The 22082-nt window shown below is 60.5% G+C and overlaps 1 protein-coding gene across 3 annotated transcripts in view; it reads left to right on the top strand.

The window, feature by feature from the left end:
- The window catches only part of TOM1 (target of myb1 membrane trafficking protein), a 37641-nt gene extending 15559 nt beyond the window's left edge, over positions 1-22082 (top strand). Inside the window, exons 3-16 of one of the 3 annotated variants that reach the window (XM_079775093.1) lie at positions 2455-2533; positions 3392-3541; positions 3811-3945; positions 4060-4206; positions 6881-6997; positions 9985-10118; positions 11568-11601; positions 11935-12028; positions 12718-12838; positions 16741-16816; positions 18960-19013; positions 20179-20238; positions 21132-21171; positions 21251-22082. In XM_079775093.1, the coding sequence (XP_079631219.1) occupies positions 2455-2533; positions 3392-3541; positions 3811-3945; positions 4060-4206; positions 6881-6997; positions 9985-10118; positions 11568-11601; positions 11935-12028; positions 12718-12838; positions 16741-16816; positions 18960-19013; positions 20179-20238; positions 21132-21171; positions 21251-21405 (1396 nt within the window). In that variant the 3' untranslated portion in view covers positions 21406-22082. The remainder of the gene's footprint in view (positions 1-2454; positions 2534-3391; positions 3542-3810; positions 3946-4059; positions 4207-6880; positions 6998-9984; positions 10119-11567; positions 11602-11934; positions 12029-12717; positions 12839-16740; positions 16817-18959; positions 19014-20178; positions 20239-21131; positions 21172-21250) is intronic. The other 2 variants (XM_079775094.1, XM_079775095.1) reach the window with 2 other exon arrangements.

The following is a 22082-nucleotide window of genomic DNA, read 5'->3' as shown; positions in this document are numbered from 1 at the left end:
CAGGACAGGGCCAGCTGGCAGCTCAGATGAGGAGGCGCCCCCGGACCTCTGTGCGTTCTGTGGGCTGGAGTGTGTTAGGGACTCCGGCTTTCTCAGCAAGCAAGAAATGAAAAAGACTTTCATTTCCTTAACATGTGAAACCACAGGGAGGCTCGGGATCACGGGGAGGGCAGTGAGATGACGCAGAGCTGAGCTAGCCGTGGCCGAGCGTTTTCGGTGTGCGGGCCACGGTGTCCTGCTCAGCGCCCAGGAGCCCTGCCGAGCTTGCACTACGGGGTGGGGGGGCACCACGGGGCTGGCTCCTGGTCTCTGACTCGTCGGCACTGACCAGCTGTGGACCTGGGCAGGTCACTTTAACTCTTTCCAGTCCTTCTAGCCATAAGCCCAAGGCCCTGAGGGGAGCAGAATGGAGATCCTGTGTTCACTATCCTCAGAAAAATCCAGGAAGGGTGGGGAGCGGTGTGCTGAACACCCAGCAGGAAGGGCAGCCAGGCGCGGCCTCTGTTGTGGAAAATCAGGGTCAGCAGTTGGAGCAGGATCTCGTTTCCCTCTCCTTTCTTCACGGGGAGTCCAGTGGTCCTGTGAGAGGTCCTCAGCCTGGCCGCGCTGTGTGATAGAGGGGCAGGCGGGAGCGGACAGGGGCACCCAGCTCGGAGCCCAAGAGAGGCTGTGGGCGACTGCGTCGGGCAGTCAGGACCAGTCGGGAGAGCTGACATCACGGCGGGGTCCTTGCAGACTGAGGAGGGCTCAGATGCGCACCCTCAGGTGCGGGCTGTCGACTTGAGCACCTGTGTTCCACACTCTGCACGAGGCCTGGGGACCCAGCAGCGAGCAAAGCGGGCATGACCCTCGCCTCCCTGAGTTTGGTGTCTAAACTTCAGTCTCTTGCCCACTCCTCCTTGGGCAGTGGCCTCCTTGTCATCCACTCTGGGCTCCTAGCAGAGTACTGGGCACACAGTAGGCCCGCAGCTAGGGCACACACACCAGAACTTCTGATCCCAGCGCCATGCCCTTTCTCTGGACCACTCTGAGAAGTGGGGACAGGTCCCTTCGGAGCTGAGGTGGCACAGGTGAGCGCCCGCCAGGAGCGGACACCAGCTTCCCCCAAGGAGGAGCCTGAGGCGAGCAGCTGCGCCTGGGTATTGGGTTGCAAATTGCCTCTCGCTTTTGGGATGGGCCCCACCACCCGAGGGTCCTCTGTCACAGCCTGACAGGCCTGCACGCTCAGCCCCTCATGGAATTCGCTCCCAGGAAGGCTCTCCTGCCGCCTCCTCTCCTGTTGGGTGACCCTGACTTGCCCCGAACTGGTCAGCACTGAGAGGCAGACAGACGCCTGGTCAGACAGCAGGACAGGCCCTCACAGCCACTTGCCCATGCTCCCACAGCCTCGGCAGCGTGCTGGGCCCTGGGGAGACGGGCGTCAAGGAGGATGCCGGCCCTGCCCTCTAGGAGGCCTCTAGCCGCGGCCCCGTCAGTGCTGCGTGGCCGTGCACGCAGGGAGGTGGAGGACGGGGACAGCATTGTAGCTCTGGAGTTGGGGGCCACAAAGGCTTTTAGGGAAGAGTGGTCGGTCTGGGCAGTATATCGATGTCACCTGTTCAGGGCTGAGGGGCAGGGAGCAGGGATGAGGCATGGGGGTGGCAGTCAATTACAGATGGGACAGAGAGAGCTGCCACCAACGTCTTCAGGCGCCCTCTGTACGGAGGTGCATCCACCCTCTTACCGTGTCTCAGCCCCTCCCTTCGCCCTCCCCGCACTCAGGGGGCCCATCTTTCCTGCCTCCCACCCCAGGGCCCTGCTCCAGGCTCTTGCTTCTACCTCATCCACTACCCTGCTCCCCACAGCAGGCTCCCTCTCGTCCTTCTCACTCAGCTGTAGTGCCACCTCCTCGGAGAATACTTCCTGACCCCTCCCACACCCACTCACTCTACCACGAGACCCGCTCATTGCCCGCCTGCACAGGCTCCACAGAACATGTGACCTGTGGAGCAGGGCCACATGGTCTTGTTCACCAGTGTGTCCCCAGCACCTGGCGTGAGGGGAAGGATGGACGGGCAGAGGAGCTGGCAGGACGGGCATTAGGACTCTGCCTACAGTCACGGGTTCTTCACTTCAGTCTACACCACAAGCCCCTGGGGCGTGGCGAGCACCCACATCCCCTCAGCGTTTGTTTGGTTCAGGGGTTGAGAGTGGGGTCCAAGGTTCTGCGTTTTTAACCAACTCCCACATAACCCCGCCCTCAGGAGGTTTGGGGACCACACACAGAGTCATTGCCACGGATACTGGTGATCTACCCGAGGACTCTGGGGGGGCGGGTGGTGTCATGTGATTAGAGCCTGGACACACAGGAAACGGACAGGAACAGGGAGGCAGCTCACAGGAGCCATCCCGTCTCCAGAGCCCCTGATCTCAGGCCCTTGCCTCAGCCCATCCCTCCTTTTTTCCTCTGTCCAGTCCCAAAGATGCCTTTCGAGCGATAAAGAAGAGAATCACGGGGAATAAGAACTTCCACGAGGTGATGCTGGCCCTCACGGTAAGTGTCCCATTTGGCTGTCTGGCCATGGCCGGACCAGGGTGCACTGGGGTTGGCTCCCCGGGCCCAGCAGGACTCCTAGCCACCGGGGGCCCCTCTTCCAAAGGCTGGGAAGGAAGGGTCCTGGGCAAAGTGCTGGCGGGCACAGAGTGGCAGGAGAGGCCATTGGGGGGAAGCTCTCTCCAACCTACTGGCTGGTGAGCGAGCAGGCACACGGAGGCCCCGCCCTCCGAACCAGCCGTGGAGAGCCCACACTTCGGGGCAGCAAGCCTGGCAGGCGCAGGTGGGTGCTGATTGGCTCTTGGATGTCCCACCTGAAAAACGAACATACAACAAATGCCCCCAACAGGACGAGCCAGGCATGAGTGGGCATCCTGGCTGTCGGGGCGGGTTTGCTGGGAGTGGGGCTGAGAGCTCCGTGCCAGCCTCCGCCACAGCAGCCTTATATCCAGGTGAATCCCCTCCGCCAAAAAGTAAAGGCAGCTGCCGCCATGAATAGGAAGAAGACACTTGGAGGGAAGCTCGCCACCTTTCCCCGCCACAGGGTCACCACCTGACAGAAAGTCCTCTTTGCTTTCCACCTGGAAAGCCACCTCCTCCAGGCTGTACTCCGCTCAGAAAGAGCCTAGGACAGGGTTCTGTGGGTACCGAGGCCACTTAGCGAAGGGCCTCTGGCCAGCACACCGCCCTCTGCCCACCCAGTAAGCCAGCCCGGATCCCACATCGTCCCTGCTTCCCCGAGTGCCGGTCTCACCTCAGGAAGCCCCATGCACTCTGGGACATAAGCAGGGTGGGGGGGTGGGGCCCTGGGTGCTCCCCTCCTCTGACAGGTGCTCACGGGCACCTCCCGGCCTCCAGGTCTTGGAAACCTGTGTCAAGAACTGTGGGCACCGCTTCCACGTGCTGGTGGCCAGCCAGGACTTCGTGGAGGGTGTGCTGGTGAGGACCATCCTGCCCAAGAACAACCCACCCACCATCGTGCACGACAAGGTGCTCAACCTCATCCAGGTGAGTGCTGGCGGGCGGGGCGGGGTGGGGAGAAAGGTGCCGACGTTGCTGCTGCCGCCTCGGTCTGTTTCTTGTTTGGGGCCACCTGGGCTGTCTGTTGATTGGACATTCAGAGTGTGGGGAGACTTGTCAGCATTGAGCCTTGCTGTGGAGTGGGGTGTCGGAGTGATGTAAAAGGACCGGCAACTCAGGGACAGAATTGCTGTTCTCTGGGACAGGGTCGGTGAGCTTAAAAGGGCTTTACCTGCCATGTCCCTTTGTCCCCTCAGTCCTGGGCCGACGCGTTCCGCAGCTCGCCCGATCTGACTGGTGTCGTCGCCGTCTACGAGGACCTGCGGCGGAAGGGCCTGGAGTTCCCAATGACTGACCTAGACATGCTGTCGCCCATCCACACACCCCAGCGGGTGAGGAGACTCGGGGACAGTGGGGAGGGGAGGCAGGCGCAGTCACCAGCTGGTTTCTGCAGCTGCTTTCTGGGGCCCCTGTGGGCCTCACTGATCCAGTCGTTTGCCCTCTAGACCGTGTTCAGCTCAGAGACACCGTCCGGACAGAATTCTGCGGGCACTGACGCCTCTCATCGGGGGGATCCCAGCCAGCACGCGGCTCCTGTGTCCACCCCAGCTGTACTCCCCAGCGACACACCCCTAACGCCAACCCCTGAGCAGGTACACGAGCCGGGGTCAGAGCCACGAGGGGCCCGGTGGAGGCCGCCTCCTCACGTGTCAGGGAAGACCCCTGTCGGAATGAAAGTGACCGTGGGGCCTCTGCTGGTCCTCAAGGCAACCCCACGGGTGCCTGTTACTCCTCCTGCTTGGAAGAGGAGGCTCAGAGAGAGAGATTCCCTCGCCTCGAGCCACACGGCTCAGCAGAGACAGAGCTGGGGTTCGAGCTCAGGTCTGGCTGGCTGCAGGCCGGCTCTGTCCTTGTGCGTCAGCCGGCCTCCAGCTGTGTTCTGGGTAGAGCCCTACGGGCAGCACCAGGGAGAGGAAGTGCCTGCAGGGACCCCTTCGCCCACAGCAGCTCCGCTGTCCTTGTGTGGTTTGCTTGTGTGCTCAGTGACATTTGAGCAGAGGTTCTGGCTAAAAGCAGTTTAAAACATCCACACAAATAATCCTGAAAACCCCTTGCATTGCATCCTGCTGCTTCCCGTGAAGCCCCGAGAAGAGGGGGCATAGTGTAAGGTTCCCGGGGGCAGGCCAGGGCCTGGGAGAGCTTGGAAAGAGCACCCTCCTCAGACTAGGGGTCACATGGCTTAGTCGGCCTCTGTCCCTCAGCGTGTTCCTCCTAAAACTGGAGGTGAGGTGCCCTCCACCCCGCATCAGCCAGGATCAGTCTGTGGGGAGCTGACGCTGCTCTCCCTGCGAGTGACGTCCACTGCCAGGCTAGCGTTCTCTGGGTGCTTGGTCATCGGCTGCAGGGGTGTGGGTCAGGGCCTTGCACTGTCGGGGTGCCCCTGGGAGGCGTTCTGCAGACTTCAGACCCATCATGTCAGCCAAGTGTAAGAGCTTAGTGGCGGTGAGAAAGGCACAAGTATGTGATAGGACAAAAGTGGAACTTGACTTTCCAAAGTGCACCAGCTGGTCTCTGGTGCAGTAAGGTCTCTAAACCAGCTCACCAGACAGCCCTTCAGCCCCAACCTGTTTGAAGAGAAACTTGTGTACTTTGATATCATAAAATCACCTCCCAGAGTTACAAACATTACTAGAGAAGTTTTCCTAACTGGACAGATCATTCAAGGTACAGAAAAACTGTAACAAGGGTTGTAAAATGTATCTACCAGGTTATGATTGTAAAGCAGTTTGCCTGAGGCCTAGCAGCTGCGTGGATCAAGACTGTACGTCTAGTGCAGAAGGTTCTCGCCAAACAAAACTGGGCTGTCTGTGTAACTTCAGAGCCCGCGGTCTCCTGGGACTCATTAAGTCTTCGACGCCCAGTGATGTAACTCAGACTCGTAATTGGGTCCCACGTGCCCTGCACTCGCTGGATTTGTGAGCAATGGTTTTTCTGCTCACTTACACCAAGAGCACTCATTGAAGAGGCCAGATGTAGCAAATGTTTTCCGGGTTAGGAAGGTGACAGTGAACCGTGTGAATGCCCTGCCTGTGTCTGAACACTGCGTCTTCATCTGCGGTAAAGATAGGTGCCTCGTAAGACGGTGGTCAAGTTTGTGTTTCTTTTTAAATATTTTTATTGATTTCAGAGAGGAAGAGAAAGGGAGAGATAGATAGAAACATCAATGATGAGAGAGAATTATTGATTGGCGGCCTCCTGCTCAACCCCCACTGGGGACCAAGCCTGCAACCCAGGCATGTGCCCTGACCTGGAATCAAACCATTGACCTCCTGGTTCATGGGTCAATGCTCAACCACTGAGCCACGCTGGCAGGGCATGGTGGTCAAGTTTGATTAGCAATATACGTTGTGCGCTGAGGCATTTAATCGGTGTTGGTAAAAGGTAGCTGCTGTCACAGGCATCCTAAATTTACATGGTGATGTTCAGATTCTGAAACCCACTCAGTCACCCGATTTAAAATGAATGAGCGTTTCCCAAGGTGTAAGCCACTTAATACGAGACCCACGAGGTGTTCCATGATCAAAGGGGCTTCGGCCAGATTAATTTTGGAGCTTCCATGCTGGTCTCTGGCCACCCGTGGTGTGCACTGTGCTCACAAGGAGACCTGGCCCCTGCAGAGCCCCCAGCATCAGATGGGGCCGCTCTCTGCCCCCTCACCCAGGTGAAGGGACTGCAGCCGGATTACCGCGATCCCCCAGCCAAGACCTCCGGCCCTTTGATCACTGAGAACCTGCTCACATCCCTCTAACAAGTGCTAAGTCTGTCTCGTACTCCAAGTGGGGGTGGTACTGGGACTCATCCTCAGAAAAGCCTGGGACACAGAACCACAAACAGACCAGGAGCAAGACAGAAAGCCTAGGAGAGGGGAGAGGGAGAATCCATTCCCCGAGAGGGAAGCGGCCGCTGACTCTCCTCTCCGGGAGAATGCCCTTCGGGCCTCGTTAGCTGCCCTTGGGCCCAGGAGCTCTGGAGCTCCAGCCGGGCTCTGAGGTGCATCCGCCCTCCGTTTCTTTCCTTTCGGCCTCTCCCTGCACCCGGCTCCCCAGTTTGGAGATGATAAAGGTTGGCAGATCCTCTGTGAGGGGGGCCTGTGGGGCTGGGGGAAAGCCCACTCTTAGGCAGGGCTGCAGCTGGGAGCTGAGTGAGGGTGCTGGAGGCCAGCTCCTCTGAGCACCACACCCGGCTGGTGGTGCCAGGCTTAGTCCCTGTGGGCGGCATCGGCTTCGGGCCCCTGGCCTCTCTCACCGGGGCGACGGTGTGTTTCAGATCGGGAAGCTGCGCAGCGAGCTGGAGATGGTGAGTGGGAACGTGAGGGTGATGTCGGAGATGCTGACGGAGCTGGTGCCCACCCAGGCAGAGCCCGCAGACCTGGAGCTGCTACAGGTGAGCCCGCATCCGCCCCCAGGTGACTTCGTGCTCATGTGACCGCACACATTCCCTCCCCACCCACACTAGTTCCCATACTTGCTCTGAACCCCTTCATCACCACAGGAGATGTTAACACCAGGGACTTGGGACTCCATCAGATTGGAATTCAGAATAGCCCCTCTGCCTCAGTTTCCTCATCTGTAAGATTGCTCTAACAATAGCCTTCATGGTACAAGTTTGGCATGAGACAAGGCTTTGCCCACTGTGCCTGGTCCGGAGTAAGCTACGGATAAATGGTATTGAGAAAAAGCTGGCAGGCGAGATTTCCACCTTTCAGATGACGAGCGTGGCAGGCAGGCGTGAGAGAGCAGCTGGTGTCGGCTGAGGCAGGTGGGAGCTGTGGGTCTTCGCTCCTGTGGGTCAGGAGATGTTCCCGCAGTCACATCCCCAGCTGGTGAGGGATGAGGGTCGGGCACTGAAGCAGGAGGAGCTGGGTTTGGGGAGAGGCACCTTGCCCAGGAAGGTCAGTTCATAGAGGTACCGAGAAAGCTGGGCGACCCCAAGGCCCAGGAGCCCCAGAACCCATGAGGGGATGATGGGGTGCTTGGTGTGATGGTCTCATTTTGGTCTGTCTCCTGCTCAGCCGCACGCTCCCGAGGGCAGGGCTGACCTGAGCTGACCTGGTGTCCCTGCCCTGGGTCCTCCCTTGGCGGCGGGGGGGGAGGGGGTGGGGGGGAGTCTCAGAGTTGAAAGGACATGTGACTCTGAAGACCACACGAGGGCTATGAGAGGCGGGAGGGAGCTAGGAAGCGCAGGGCTGCTGTAGTGCAGTGAATTTTGTGTGTCCCGAGCCCGGGCTGTGGGAGTGAGTGATGGCTGGAGCAGGCAGGCGAAGTGCCCCAGGGACCTCGAGCACTTCCATGAGCCAGGCTCTGATGTGGACGCTTGATATACATTCACTTACTTAATCTTCACCCTCTCCCGTGAGGTAGGGGTCTTATCCCCATTTTCCAGGTCAGCAAACTGAGGTGGAGAGGTCAAGGGATGTGCCCAGGGTCCCACGGCTGGTAAGCAGCAGAGCTGGGATTGGCACCCAGGGCAGACAAGGAAGTAGGAACAAAGCCATAAGTGCTCTTGGTTGTGGAAGGAAGCGAGGGGAGGCCCACCGGATGTTGAAAGTCACTCGAAAGGCAGATAAGGAAATCCCAGGAGAAGGCCTGATCTAGGAGGGGGCGGATTAAAAGGGTCCAGAAGGATCCAAAATTAGTATTGGGCAGCGTTTAGTCTCAGTGATGCCTCCAGGAGAAAAGGGCTGGTGTGGCTGGAGCGTCATCCCATACACGGAATGGTGGTGGATTCGATTTCCTAGCAGGGCACATATTGGGTTTGGGGTTTGATCCCTGGTCGGGGTGTGTACTGGAGGCAACTAATCGATATTTCTCTCTCACATCAATGCTTCTCTCTCTCTCTCTCTCTGCCCTCTAACCTCCCCCCTCTTCCCCTTCCTTCCTCTCTAAAAATCAATAAAAAGCATATTTTCGGGTGAAAAAAAAGCCGAACTTTATTTTTTTAAAAGTGCCCGTCAGTGACATGACGCCTAAATGCCATGTGGGATCTGGAACAAGAAAGGGGCGTTGTAGGAAACGGGAAACCGGAACAAAGCCTGCAGGTTAGCCAATAGCGCTGAGCAGTGTTAGTGTCGTAGTGCGGACACAGGCCAGGCTAAGGAGAAGGTGAGTGAAGGGTCACAGAAACTCTGTCCTGTCTTGGCAACTCTTCTATAAATCTAGCTTATTTCTAAGTAAAAGTATTAAAAAAAAAGTCAGAATAATGAGGCAAAAATTCAAAGTTTGGGTTTATGAATAATAGGTGGAGTCATCTGGTTTATTTATTTAAATATATTTTTATTGATTTCAAAGAAGGAGGGAGAGGAAGAGAGATTTAGAAACAATGATGAGAGGGAATCACCGATTGGCTGCCTCCTGCACGCCCCGCAATGGGGACCGAGCCCGCAACCCAGGCATGTGCCCTTAACTGGAATCAAACCCGGGACCCTTCAGTCCGCAGGCCAACGCTCTAGCCACTAAACCAAACCGGCTAGGGCTTATTTATATTTTTAATATATATTTTTATTGATTTCAGAGAGGAAGGGAGAGAGAGAGAGAGAGAAACATCAATGATGAGAGAGTCATTTATTGACTGCCTCCTGCACACCCCACACTGGGGATCAAGCCTGCAACCCAGGCATGTGCCCTGACCGGGAATCGAAACGTGACCTCCTGGTTCATAAGTAGACACTCAACCACTGAGCCACACCGGCCAGGCCATCTAGTTTAACCTTTTGCACTCGGATGTCGAGTGTGACTCGACACGGTTAGCATTAGAATAAAGGAATCGAGAAAAAAGCAAGCGAGTGCAAAGGGTTAATTTTTATTTTTTTAGATATATATATTTTTTATTTCAGAGAGGAAGGGAGAAAGAGATAGAAACATCAATGATGAGAGAGAATCATCGATCCGCTGCCTCCTGCATGCCCCCTACTGGGGATCAAGCCCATAACCCAGACGTGTGCCCTTAACTGGAATCAAACCCAGGACCCTTCAGTCCGCAGGCCGACGCTTATCTACTGAGCCAAACCAGCTAGGCCCCTCTAGTCTATCTTTTATGTTTTGGCTACCAAAAATACCCCCAGTACACCCAGAGAAGCTGCAGTTGGTTCAGCCGGGCCACCTGGCAGCTCTGTCCTTCAACTAAGCAAAGATGGCAACAGGAACTTTGTTCTGAAATCTGCATGGAGCCAGCTTGTTGGTGAATGTGAGCGTGGAGCACAGAAGTGGAATTCAGAGGCTCGTTTGTGGAGCCCCTGAAGCTGCTCTGTGGAGCTCCAGTCCGGTGTGGAGTCCGCTCTGCTCTCCAAGGTCACCAGGGGCCAGAGCCCTTCCAGGAGAGATGGCCTCGCTCTGGTCCGGTGCCCATGCTTGTTCTACTTGCTTCCGCGGCAGGAGCTCAACCGGACGTGCCGAGCCATGCAGCAGCGGGTGCTGGAGCTCATCCCCCGGATCGCCAACGAGCAGCTGACGGAGGAGCTGCTCATCGTCAACGACAATCTCAACAACGTGTTCTTGCGCCACGAACGGTACCCCTCCGCCAGCCTTGCAGCTGCCCCCCCTTCCCCTCCCTCCCACCCACCCTGTACCCTGGTCTCCCCACACAGCTGGCCTCTCATCTCCTCTCAAACACCAGGCCGGCCACCCAGGGCATGTATCCTCAGCTGTCTTCTTCCAGCGTGGGCATCATGCCCCGCCTTCCACCACCTCTCCTCGCCAGTTAGCCCTGCCCCATGTCCCTGCGTCCAGCCCCTGGAGAGGGCAGCGGTGGTGGCTGAGTGCGTGGGCCCGCAGCCAGGCAGGCTGATCTCTCCTTGCTCACTCCACCGTTGCCTGGCTCTGGGGCCTCGGACCACTTACTGGACTTAATTAGGGCTCTTTGACTGCAAGTACACACAGCATTTCCGGCTGACTTAGAAAAGGAGTTGATTGGATGAATAGCCTCTATTAAATGCATAGCTTTTAGAGTGCAAAGGAGAGTGAAGAGCGAGGCCTCCCAACAGAGCAGGAGGGACAGACAGATCCTAGGGCGGCTCAGGGGTCTCTGGGCAGAACCTCCTAGACCAGAGGTCGCCAACCTTTCGGACCTCGCGGACCACGGGTTGGTGACCACTGTCCTAGACCATGTCCCCAGGTGTCACCATCAGTAAATGGGTCCAGATGCTCCTCGCCTTGTGTCATTCAGGTCCCCGAGAGAAACTGGCTCAGCTTTGCTGTGCCCACTGGTTGGGGGACAGGAGGGCCCCTTACGGCCATCCCACCAGGATCACGGGAAATGGGGAAAGAGCAGGCCTGGCATTTGCCCGGTGGTACTTTCCGTTCACAACACTCACGCTGTGTCTGCTTGATCCTCACATCTGGAGGCAGGTTCCACTCTCACCCCCTTTTTAACAGACACGGGGGCAAGTTCAGAAGTGAGGTAATGTACCCATGGTCACGCTGTTAACAAGGGGCAGGGCCAGGAATCGAACAGACCCCAGACCCAGGTCTTCTTAACCCCGTTCGCCCACCGCCAGGCCTATCTGAGGGTGGCCAGTGGCTCGGGGCAGTGTGAGGACGTGTGTCTTTCGCACACCACCGCGGGCCCTGGCACACACAGATACACAAGTAGGTTACTGAGCAGCTTCCACAAAAGTCCTCACCGCTGCCATGTGCCGCGTGCATCCATGTTCTCCTCTAGCCTATTCCTGTTCGTTTGTCTGACGCTGATCATGACCGCAGTGGCCAGGTCGTTGGTAATCCAAATTGGGTCACTTCTGCACGTAAAAGAGGCACAGTTAATAGTGCCCTGGGGACGCCGGGCATCACTGGGTCTGCCCAGACAAACGAGACTCATCGCTGCGCTGATGCTGAGCCCGCAGGAACAGACTAGAGGAGAACGGCGGGGCGGGGGGGCCCACGGCACATGAAGGGCTCTGCCTGGGTGTGCCGAGGCGCCTCTCAGCCTGTCTCTCTGACACGCTCTTTCTGTCTCATAGGTTCGAGCGGTTCCGGACTGGCCAGACGGCCAAGGTAAACGGCTTAGCTCTCACCAGGTCGTCCCTGGTTAACCGGGAAAAGGAGGGCAGTGCTCACCACCACCCCATATCCTGTGCAGGATGCGCCTTCTTATCTAGGCTCCTAGAAAAGTCCCCTTCTAGCTTTTTATGTCACTGTCCCTTTAAGCTCTGCCACCAGCTAGTGCCCAAGGGTCTGCCCACCCTCCGGAGGGAGCAGCAGAGCTAGAGGCCAAGGGGAGAAGCCACAGCTGCAGGGCGCGGGAGACAGCTCCTCGGGCCAGTGCTTCTGGCCAAGGGGAGCGAGGCCACCGGCAGGGGCCTGACGGTGGGTCTCCCTTCCCCCCAGGCCCCCAGTGAGGCCGAGGCGGCAGCTGACCTCATCGACATGGGCGCTGACCCAGCAGCCACTGGCGGCCTCTCGTCCCAGCTGGCAGGAATGAGTAAGTGCGGGCACCCCTGCAGTTCTGGGGGTGCCGTCCTGTGTTACAGTTGGAGCTGGTGCCCCAACAGCAGAGTGTTAGCCCAGACCCCACCCCACCGGGGTCCCAGGCTAAACCTTGCCACAAGGCTGAGCGTCTGGGACAAGACGTGGGACTCTCCCTCACAGCCCACAATGGCTGAGCCCTCCCGGGTCTCAGAAGTCCCACTGTTCTGAGGTGCCCTTGACACTGAAGTCTCCGTGGCCTGAATCGCCTGGGTGAGCGTGGGCAAGTCACTGGAACGTCCTGTGGCCTCTTTCCTCCTCTGGGATGGGCAGGAATGGGCCCTTCCTCACAGGTGGTGATGAGGACTGAATGAGCTCGGGCATGGGCCAGGCTCAGAGCAGTGCCAGGCCGGAGTGGGCTCCTGGCACGTTAGCCATCAAATCGTTGACATATCACGGTGATTGGTTTTGCTATTACTGACTGCCTGCTTCATGCCAAGCCCAGGAAATCACTCCGAGTGAGGAGGTGGCTATGCCCATGGTCCCGCAGCCAGCAGGTGGCCGCCCCGCTCATGCATCCTGCCCTATGTGCACCCCCTCCGTGCTGCCCACCCAGAACCAGCCCTGGGCCCGGCAGGGAGCAGCTTGGCCATGGCACGTGCGAGAGCAGCGGGCGGAGTCTTACGTGCCTCTCTGTCCCCGCAGACCTGGGCTCCAGCAGCGTGAGGGCTGGCCTGCAGTCTCTGGAGACCTCCGGCCGCCTGGAGGACGAGTTTGACATGTTTGCCCTAACACGGGGCAGCTCCCTGGCTGACCAACGGAAAGAGTGAGTGGCCGGCCCCCCTGCAGATTGGGTCACTCCCCATCAGAGGAGACTCTCCGGGTCCCTGGACCCACTTGGTGGTGGGCACACCCCATGGGAAAGCACACAGCCCCCTGCTGTCCCCCTCAGGGTGGCAGAGCTCCTTCCCCTAAGTCAGCCCCACGTGGCCCACAGAGCCTGTCACCAGGCGGCAGACCCAGGCGGCAGGTAGAGCTGGATGGGGAAAGCTGGCCTGTAGGTTGACCAGCTGCGTGCCAGAATCTCATAAGATCTGATCAGATGAGGAAACTGAGGCTTCCTCGGTGGGGAGCCTGGGTCTGTGTGAGGATAGTGTCTGCAACTTAAGTTCCCCCTGCTTTGTGCGCGGTGCACCAAGCCCCCGGGGCAGGCAGGGAGGCTCCTGGTAAGTCCTCGGGCTTGTCCAGTCATTTCCGCCGTTCCAGTCCTACACCCCACTCAGGTCTGCCCACTCTGCACCGAGCTGGGGTCTGTCCTTCCATAGGGCCGCCCACTTCCAGGGAGGTGCCCGCAGCAGTTAGGGCACGTGGCCAGCACTTGCCTCAGCTTCCCGTGATGGACTCCGTGTAGGCGTGTCAGAGCGGTGTGCTGAGGCTCGTCCTCAGCCCCTCATGACCCCGAGTCTGGGCTGGGGCTGGCCAGACAGACAGCCAAGGACAGCTCTGGATTAAGGACCCGTCCCAGTGGACCCAGCTCCCTAGTGGTCATTCCGGTGTCTTTGGAAACTGCCAATGGGCCTCTGAAGGACCCAGAGCTACCCTCTCCACGCTGGCATATCCAGGTGTAGCCCGCCTGGGCCCATGGGTTGCCCACAGCCTGCCCACTGGCCGTACCCATCTCTGGGAAAGGGAGGGCTGATGGGCCATGAGCCACATCCTTATTCAGGCAGAGTCTACAGTCCCAAACCTAGGGCTCTGGGACCAGCGGCTCATGGTTGCCATGGAGTTAGGGCACGTGAGGCTGCTGTGCAGGTGGACGCTAATGAGTCCGGTGGGACCTAACAGCCAGGAGGTGACCCGCCCACGAGGCCCCAGCAGGTGGCACACTGGCCGCACCAGAGAGCCCTTGGCACCTGGCCCGGCTCGCCAGCCTGGCTAATGTTTGCTGCTAGTAGAGCGAGGCCCTAGTAGAGAAAGAAAAGCACACCGGAACATTCTCTCCAGGGCCTGCAATCTCAGGGAGAGAGATGTGCATACGGACCCCTGCCGTGCAGTGCTGAGTGCCGGAGGGGTATACCAGGCACTGCGACCCGGACAGCAGGGTCGGGGGCGAGGGTCAAGATGGCCGTTTCAGGCCATGGGAACAGCATGTGCAAAGGTCAGAGGTAGGAGAGAGCAGGGGGTAGGGCAGGTGGTCTGAAACAGCATCCTGTGCCTTCTCACGTCATGGGTCCTGCGGGCCCCGGGATTGGCTTCCACCCAGCAGGAAGTGCCAGGGCCAGTGCCCTGCAGGGCAGGAATGTGCCCCAGCTCCGCGTTCCCCGGCCCTTTGTCCTCCTGCCTGGCTCCTTCCTTCTGCTCCAGCTGCATCTTTAGCCCTGGTCACCTGACTGGCCTTTGGTCTCCTCACCTTGCCCTGTCCCCTGGGACTCTCAGACCCTCCCAGGCCGGTCTCCCTGGTATCTGGTGCCAGCTCTGCCTCCACTCACCAGGAAGCCAGCTCCTTGGCAGCCTCTCTGTTTCTGCTCCAGCCCCGACCATAGCTGGCACAGTCCGGCCTCTCCACCTGACCAGCCCTTCCACTCGGGGCACCAAGGAGAGCGAGGGGGCATCTGGGCCACCAGGTCAGGGGTGCCTCCGCCAGGCTTTGCCAGAAGCAGGGAGGCCCTTCCTCAGCTTCTCCCACATCATTGTTCTGGGGATACAGTCCACTTCCTCCCCGTGCTACTGCATCACCCTGAGTCAGTGGCTCTCAACCTTTCTAATGCCGCGACTCTTTAATACAGTTCCTCATGTTGTGGTGGCCCCCAACCATAAAATTATTTTCGTTGCTACTTCATAACTGTAATTTTGCTACTGTTATGAATCATAATGTAAATATCTGTGTTTTCCGATGGTCTTAGACGACCCACAGGTTGAGAACCGCTAGCAGGGTCACCTAAGACCATCGGAAAACACAGATGTTTACATTACGATTCACAACAGTAGCAAAATTACAGTTATGAAGTAGCAACGAAAATAATTTTATGGTTGGGGGTCACCACAACATGAGGAACTGTATTAAAGGGTTGCGGCATTAAGTGGGCTCATGTCCAGCTTCTGGCCAGCAGCCTTACCGGGGCCATTTGAGGAGCAGCCCTCCCTCCTGTGTTGGGCATGGACCACGGACACCTGGCCCAGGTCTGCGGCCCTGTCTGGGCTGTGACATTGTCCTTCAGCGGCTGTGCTGGGCCCTCCCCTGCTGCAGGCGTGGCTCCTAGCGATGGCCGGGCCTCGGCCTTCAGGGCTGTGCAGGTGTGTGCGTGAGAGGAAGAGAGAGATGGGGGGGGGGGGGGTAGAAATTAGGAGAGAACATGCAGTTCTTGTAGGGAGGGGAAGCATGGGTTTCTGTTTGTTCCAGGGCCAGACGTGCCCTGTTCCGCCTTGTCCACCAGCACCTGTGTGCTCGGGCACAGGGACGGCAGCGTGACTGCTCCGCGCCTGAGGGAGCGGCCTCCCTGGGCCAGGGCTTTGCGCAATCTTTGGCACCGCTTCCTCCTCGCTGCGCTCACTGCCCAGATTTAGCCAGGGCCACTCAGCTGCTCTCCGGAAGGACGAGAGCACACTGCCCACCACCCGCTCTCAGGTTGGCCCCAGGGAGGCCCTGCAGATGGTCGGGCCCCAGCCCGCTGGCCAGGAACGCGAGTCGTGCAGCAGGGCGTGCGCTCGCTCACGGCCAGCTCCCCTGGCGGACTGCACATCTTATGGGGGGAGTGGACCCCGGTGCTCTCCAAAGTGGCTATTTGGGAATTTGGGGGGGCTTATTCAAGAGGCCCCTTTAAGTACCAGCCTGCCCCGTTCCCAGGAGGGTGAATGGGCATGGCAGGCATTCAGTGTAACAACTCCAGTTTCCAAAGCCTGGAGCTGGTGCAGCCTGGCCTCAGCAGAGGGTGGGTGCTCCCCCGTCCCTCCCTGTGCAGGGATGTCCCTTTGCAACAGAGGTTCTGGGGCTCACTTCTTCACCTCAGTGCTGACGTCTCACCTCCTCTCTGCTGTGGTTCAGAGCGAGCATAACGGTTCTCCCAAGCGTCAGGGCTTCTTCCCCTATGCCCATCCCTCTGCAGCAGTCAGGGGAGGCACCAGGCCCCCTCGTTAGCCCAGGTCCTCCTCCCACTCCTGGTTTATCCTCTTGTTCCCCCTGAAACTTCACCTCAAACCCACCGGACACCCCCTTTTCTGCCCTCTGCCTGGGAGCTGTGGCATCCGCCCCGTCCCTCCCCAGCTCCTCACCTCCCCTTTCCCCCTCCCCCCACCAGTGCCCAGCTGGCTGGCACCCCCAGAGGATGGTTAGAATCACCCTCCACCTGCTGCCAGACCGGAGGGCTGGGGATGTCGTGCAGTGAGCCAGCGCCAGAGGGCGCCTCACCCAGCCGCCCACCCGCGAGCTTCATTCCCCATTCAAATGCAGCCTTGCCCAGAACCACGGTTTGTAAATGATCCAATGGGAGCTGCTCAAACAAAGTGTCTGGAAACAGGAGCTCTCCGTGAGCATGGGGTCATTGGCCCTGGTCCTCCGCCCTGGAGTTTGGCCAAATCTGATGTTGACCATTGGCGATCTGGTTCTGTCTTGGGCCAGCAGCACCCCCTCCCTCCTCCAGCTCATCCCCGCCCATCCCCCTCCATCATCTCATCCGCGGGCACACCCTACAGCAAGGGCAGCACTAACGGCCATGGTGGCCTCTGTTTCAGGGTAAAATACGAAGACCCCCAAGCGACGGACGGCCTGGCTGGAGCCCTGGACGCCCGGCAGCAGAGCACCGGCGCGGTGAGCAGAGGCCCGAGGAAGGCAGGGAGCTTCCCCAGGGCGTGCCCCCCCCTTTCCCCATTGGTTCTCCGCTTGGCCTTTGTAGCTAATGTGAGTATTCCCATGTCACAGCCGAGGAAGCTTAGGCCCCAGCTCACACAGGAGAAGAGTTAGAACAGAGACTCAGACCCGGCTCCCCCCACAGCAGCCCCCCAGCTGTGTCCTCAGGCAGGTGACCACCTTCCTGGCCTCCGTCCTTCATCTGTACCGGAGCTCACAGCTGCACCCACAGGGCTGATAATAGGATGCGTGAGCGTGTATTTAAGGTGCTTGGTCCAGACTGAGCTCAGTCAGTCCTCTGCCTCAGCCTCTCTAGAGACCTGTTCCTAGGAGTGTGGACAGAGGGGGGCAGAACCGAGAACTCCCTCCCGCCATCCGCCTGGCATTTCCTCCCAGCTCCCTGCCTGCCTTCCCACCCTACCACCCCGAGCCATCATGGACATCCCTGTAGTGCCATTTACCTGCCGGCTGTGCATTGAGTGGCCACCAGGGGCCAGCACTGAGCAGCTCTGTGGGCGACCCCTGCCCTTGGCCAGAACTCCAAGCACACTTCTCATACCTGTGACGTGTGTCTGGGCGCTGTCTGGACAGTGAGACTTGTGTCCTCAGGAAGTGGTTGGAGATGGCAGGGCCCGGGGTGGAGAGGCAGGAGCAGAGGCGTGGCCGGCAGAGGAGAGGGTTGGGGGCTTGAGGCGGGGCCGGGGTGGGACTGGTGGAGGGAGGCAGAGCCTGAGCGGCAGCAGGGACTGCAGGGCTCCGGGCAGCCAGGAGGAGAGTGGGCTTCGTTCTGTGTGAGGAGGAAGCGGTGGGCAGGTGTGAGCAGAGGGAACATTCATCCGGCTTCCGGTATAGAAGGACCCGCATGGAAGGGGAAGAGCAGTGAGGAGGCTGTGAAAGCGCTCAGCCCACTGGGGTGTGGTGGACCGGGAGCCTGGCTGAGCCCAGAGACAGAGACCCTAGCATCTCAGGAGTCCTTCCCAGGTCAGAACAGGCAAGACCGGGGCACTGGAGCAGGGCCAGCGGGGACCGGGCTTCTGTGTGCCTTCCTGCCCCCCAGAGCCTCCGTCACAGCTCTTTGTAGGCGGTGGTTTGTCCAGCCTGCGCTCTGCGCCAGGCCCTGCACTAAGCTCTCCACATCCCCCTCACCAGGTCATCACAGACCCTTAAGGGGCGTTCTCCCTTCAACAAACCGGAAACCGTCTCAGAGAGAGGCCGAGTGAGACCACTCTAACGCCCTTCGCGTGGCTCTGGCACTCGGAGAGGGATTTCATCTCTGTGGTGCTGCTGCCCAGGGTCCACCCCTTCCGGTCCGTCTGGCTCCCAAGCCAGTGCTGGTGCCGAGAACCCAGGGGGCCTGCCGAGCTCAGCCTTCCTTGTCCGAGGGCCGGCATTCTGGCTCCGAGAATCTGGATGAATCCGGACCCTCTGGAAGTCAGCCAAAAGCATCTCCTCTCGGGCCACCTGGCCTCGTGGGCAGGGGCTGACACCACCACCCAGCAGCACAACCCCAGCCACCCCTTCCTGTTGCAAGCCCAGGAGCTGCAGCCCAGGGACAGTCCCTGCCGGGCACACAGCCGCTCGGGCACGCGGAGAGCTGCACCCAGGCCTCCCCTCCTCACCCCCTGGCAGCTACCCCGGGAGGAGCAGCCCGAAACCGACCAGTGAGGCTTGTGCATCTCTGGTAGCCAGAGGTGTGAGGCACTTGACCAGACGAGGGCAGGGCTTTCCTCCCGGTGCTCCGTCTGGCTGTGGTCAGGCTCGCCATGGGCCGTCAGACCGGTTCCAGGCAGCCACATCCAGCATGGAGTCAGTGCCCGCTCGGAGGCAGCCAGGCTGGCCCCGGTTCACCGTCCTGGGAGATGGCGTGTGTGCCAGGCCCCCGTGGGGTCTGTCCAGGGTGGGCAGCAGGACTCCTGTCTCCCTCGCCCACCAGAGGTGACCGTAACCAGTGTTTCTAAGCCTGAGGCGCCCGTCAGAATCAGAGCCAGCGGGCTGGTGGCTGCCTGCTCTGCGTCCCGAGGGAGCGCCCTGTTGGACCAGGCCGCCAGCCGCCGTGGCCCTGCCCTGGCCTCCCGCCTCCCTCAGCGTGACCCTTTCTCACCAGATGGGAGGCGGCAGTGAGAAGAGCCTCGGGGACTGGATGGTGAGACAAGGCATGGTGAGGCCCCCCGAGAGTTGGGGCTGTCCCTCGGGACTCCCGCCAGTGCTGTTGCCAGAGGGCGCAGGAGCCTGAGACCCAGAGGAGAGAGGGGCCTGCCGGCCCAGCCCAGCACTCAGGGTGGCCCTGCACCCTCCACTCCTGCTTTCTCGGCCTCTTGGGGCCCCTTCTGGCCGCCCAGGCATCCCCTCCAGCAGCTGAGAGCTACTGGGAGAGGGCGCTGCTGCTGCTGGTGCCGCTGGTGCTGCTGGGAAGGCCCTCCTGCCTCTGCTCGGGCTTCCTGCTCCCCACGGGGCCTCAGGCTGGAGAAGAGCTGGGGCGGGACTGGCTGGGCTGGAGAGAGACGCTCCCTCTTCCCCAGGCGCTAACTGGTGGCGAGCATCCTGAGCGTCCTCTCTGTGCTGGGTATGGGGCTAGGCTCCTCCCACCCACCGCCCCCCTCAGTCCTCACAGCGCTGGGCAGTGGGCACTGCGTTATCTCTGAGGCTGAGCAGTGAGGTAGCCCGCCCAGAGCCACCGTTCTCCGGGCCGAGCCACAGCCAGGCTCTGGTCCCGAGTCTGCCGGAGCTTCAGTCGGATCCTTCCGCTGGAGAAGCCTGCAAGAAGGAGGCGTGCCCCAGCCAGCCCCTGTCCACCCAGAGCTTTGTGACCCGGAGTGAAAAGTCCCCATGCGCAGCCCCAGCCCCTCTGCACCCCCAGCCTGGCCTTTTAGGGCATCTCGGCACCTCCCTCCCTCCACATCGGTCACTCCACCAGGAACTTGGTCCGTGAACGTGCAGGGAGATGAGCTGGCAGCCCCTTCCCCAAATCGTGCCCCCAGCCCTGGGCCTTGCAGAAGCCCTCCCCCCGCCGCCTGGAGCCTTGCCCACACCCTCGGGGTGGGAGCTGGAGGTGCATTGCTCCTGGCCTGGTCCGACTCAGGATCCCTTCCTGGCCCCTGCTTAGCCCACTGCCCTGCATCCCCTTGCCCACAGCCCGGCATCGTGGGCAGGATTGTGGGTCCCAGGCAGCTGGGCAGGAGCCATCTTGGGGGAGATGCCAGGATCTTGACTCCCAGAAGGGGGCAGGCAGGTCTGACACCCCATTTCCTAAGGGAGGAGGCTCAGGGAGGGTGACTACCCCCAGCTGCCCGGCCCTCCCTGCCTCACTGTCCTCCTCCTTCCAGATCCCCGTCACCCAGGCCTGCCTCATGGAAGACATCGAGAAGTGGCTGTCCACTGACGTGGTGAGTCGGGGCCACCTGGCCCAGAAGCAAAGGCTCCGGCCCACTCCTCACCCACCTGACGGGGCTCCCAGGTTTCTCATGAGGAAGAGGCTGGTCCTAGGGATGACGGGGGGAGCATTACTGTGGGACCCCTCAGCAGCTGGCAGTGTCCCACCTTTAGAGCAGGGCCTGGCACTGCACCCCTCCCCCAGCACGCTGACCCGGTGAGGTCCCCGTGGGTGCCGGCTGAGGGCAGTCAAGGAGCCAGGACAGCGCTGAGCTCTGCACCTGCCACACTCAGCCCGTTTCACAGATCAGGAGACTGATAGCAGCTGAGAGGGGTGCCGTGTCCTGGAGGAGGTGGGGGGCCCATGCAGTCTCCCCAGTGAGGTCCTTCCCCAGCATCGCCTCCAAGGGGGCCACGAGCCAAGTGCCTGGGCACTTACAGGCCCAGAGGCCGCCTCTGCATGCCGCCCAGACCGTGTTTCTGCCCAAGGTCAGGAAGGGTCCATCTGTCTGTCTGGCAGAGGCTCCCCAGGCCCAGCACCTGACGGAGCGTGCCTGGCCTCAGCCTCTGGGTGTCAGCCTCTCCCACCGTAGGGCTGAGTCCCTCCGGCTCTCTGGACTCCGGAAGGAAAGGGAGTAGCATTCATTGAGGACCCCCTGCCACCGCACCCTGTGCTTGGTACCCAGCCTGTAGGATTCTGTCTTAGCTTCCCCCGACCCTGTGGTTTCACCGAGCAGAACGCCCAGGCTCAGAGGGGCCAGGCGACCCCTCGGCCAGCAGCTGAGGAGCAGGGCGGGTCCTCGGCCCACAGCCTGCGCCTGGATCGCCGTTTCAGCAGCCAGAGCGCTGCCCCGCCCGGCCCCGCGGCCCCGCACCCACCCAGCTAACTCTGCTCCTGCTTTCTCAGGGGAACGATGCGGAGGAGTCCAAGGGCGTCACCAGCGAAGGTAGGCCCTGGCCCTGCCCGCCCACCCACGTCCCCCACCAGGCCTCGGAGCCCACCCCAGCCTCTCTCTGTTTCTCTAGAATTTGACAAGTTCCTGGAAGAACGGGCCAAAGTGGCCGATCGGTTGCCCAGCCTCTCCAGCCCCTCAGCTGAGGGACCCCCAGGGCCCCGCCCCGGCGCCGCCCCTCGAAAGCAGACCCAGGAGAAAGACGACGACATGCTGTTTGCCTTATGAGCAGGCTGGCACCCTGCGCCCGGCCGCAGCTCCCACCCCCGGCTGGGCCTCTCCCTCCCTCGGTGTCAAGGCTGCTTGGGGTGGCGTGTTACCCCTTCTCTCCTCGAGGCTGGGCCAGGTTTGGGGAGTGGGAAGGCAGCAGGTGAACTGGGCAAGCAGGGCAGTTCCTCGTTGGGATCCTGGCCACTCCTGCCTCCCCCGCACCCCAGCGACCACTCTGACTTTGCTGAGACCCGGAAGCCTGGACAGCAGGCTGGCTGCTTGGTTGCCCCGGTGACTCCTGCCCTGGGTGACCCACCCCAGAGGAGCCCTCCGGAGCCCGCACTGCCAGCCGAGGCCTGGCCGGAAGCTGGAAACAGAAGCTTCTGTTGCAGCCTCTGGTCCCTTCCCTGGCCCTGCCGCGTGGAGCCCGAGGCTCTGGCCAGCTGTTGAGGGCGGGGTATGTGGCCCAGCTGCTTGCCGTCCAGGTACGAAGCTGCACTTGGTGGGGCAGAGCGCCCGGCCCTGGCTGCAGGGGAGGGTTCGGGGCATGCCTGGCGCACCTGTGGCCCCACCGTCTCCTCCACTGCCTTTCCCCTTCCCCTTCCTGCCCGCCGGGCATGGGCCCCCCACCTGTTGGTTGATCCTCTTGTACGGGGAGAGGTACCTTTACGTCCCCAATTAAAGGTAGAAAACCA

This window comes from Cnephaeus nilssonii (assembly GCF_951640355.1).
Source record: "Cnephaeus nilssonii genome assembly, chromosome: 6".
NCBI lineage: Eukaryota > Metazoa > Chordata > Mammalia > Chiroptera > Vespertilionidae > Cnephaeus > Cnephaeus nilssonii.
The sequence above is the reverse complement of the archived record's forward strand: the minus strand, read 5'-3'. Positions and strand labels throughout refer to the sequence as shown.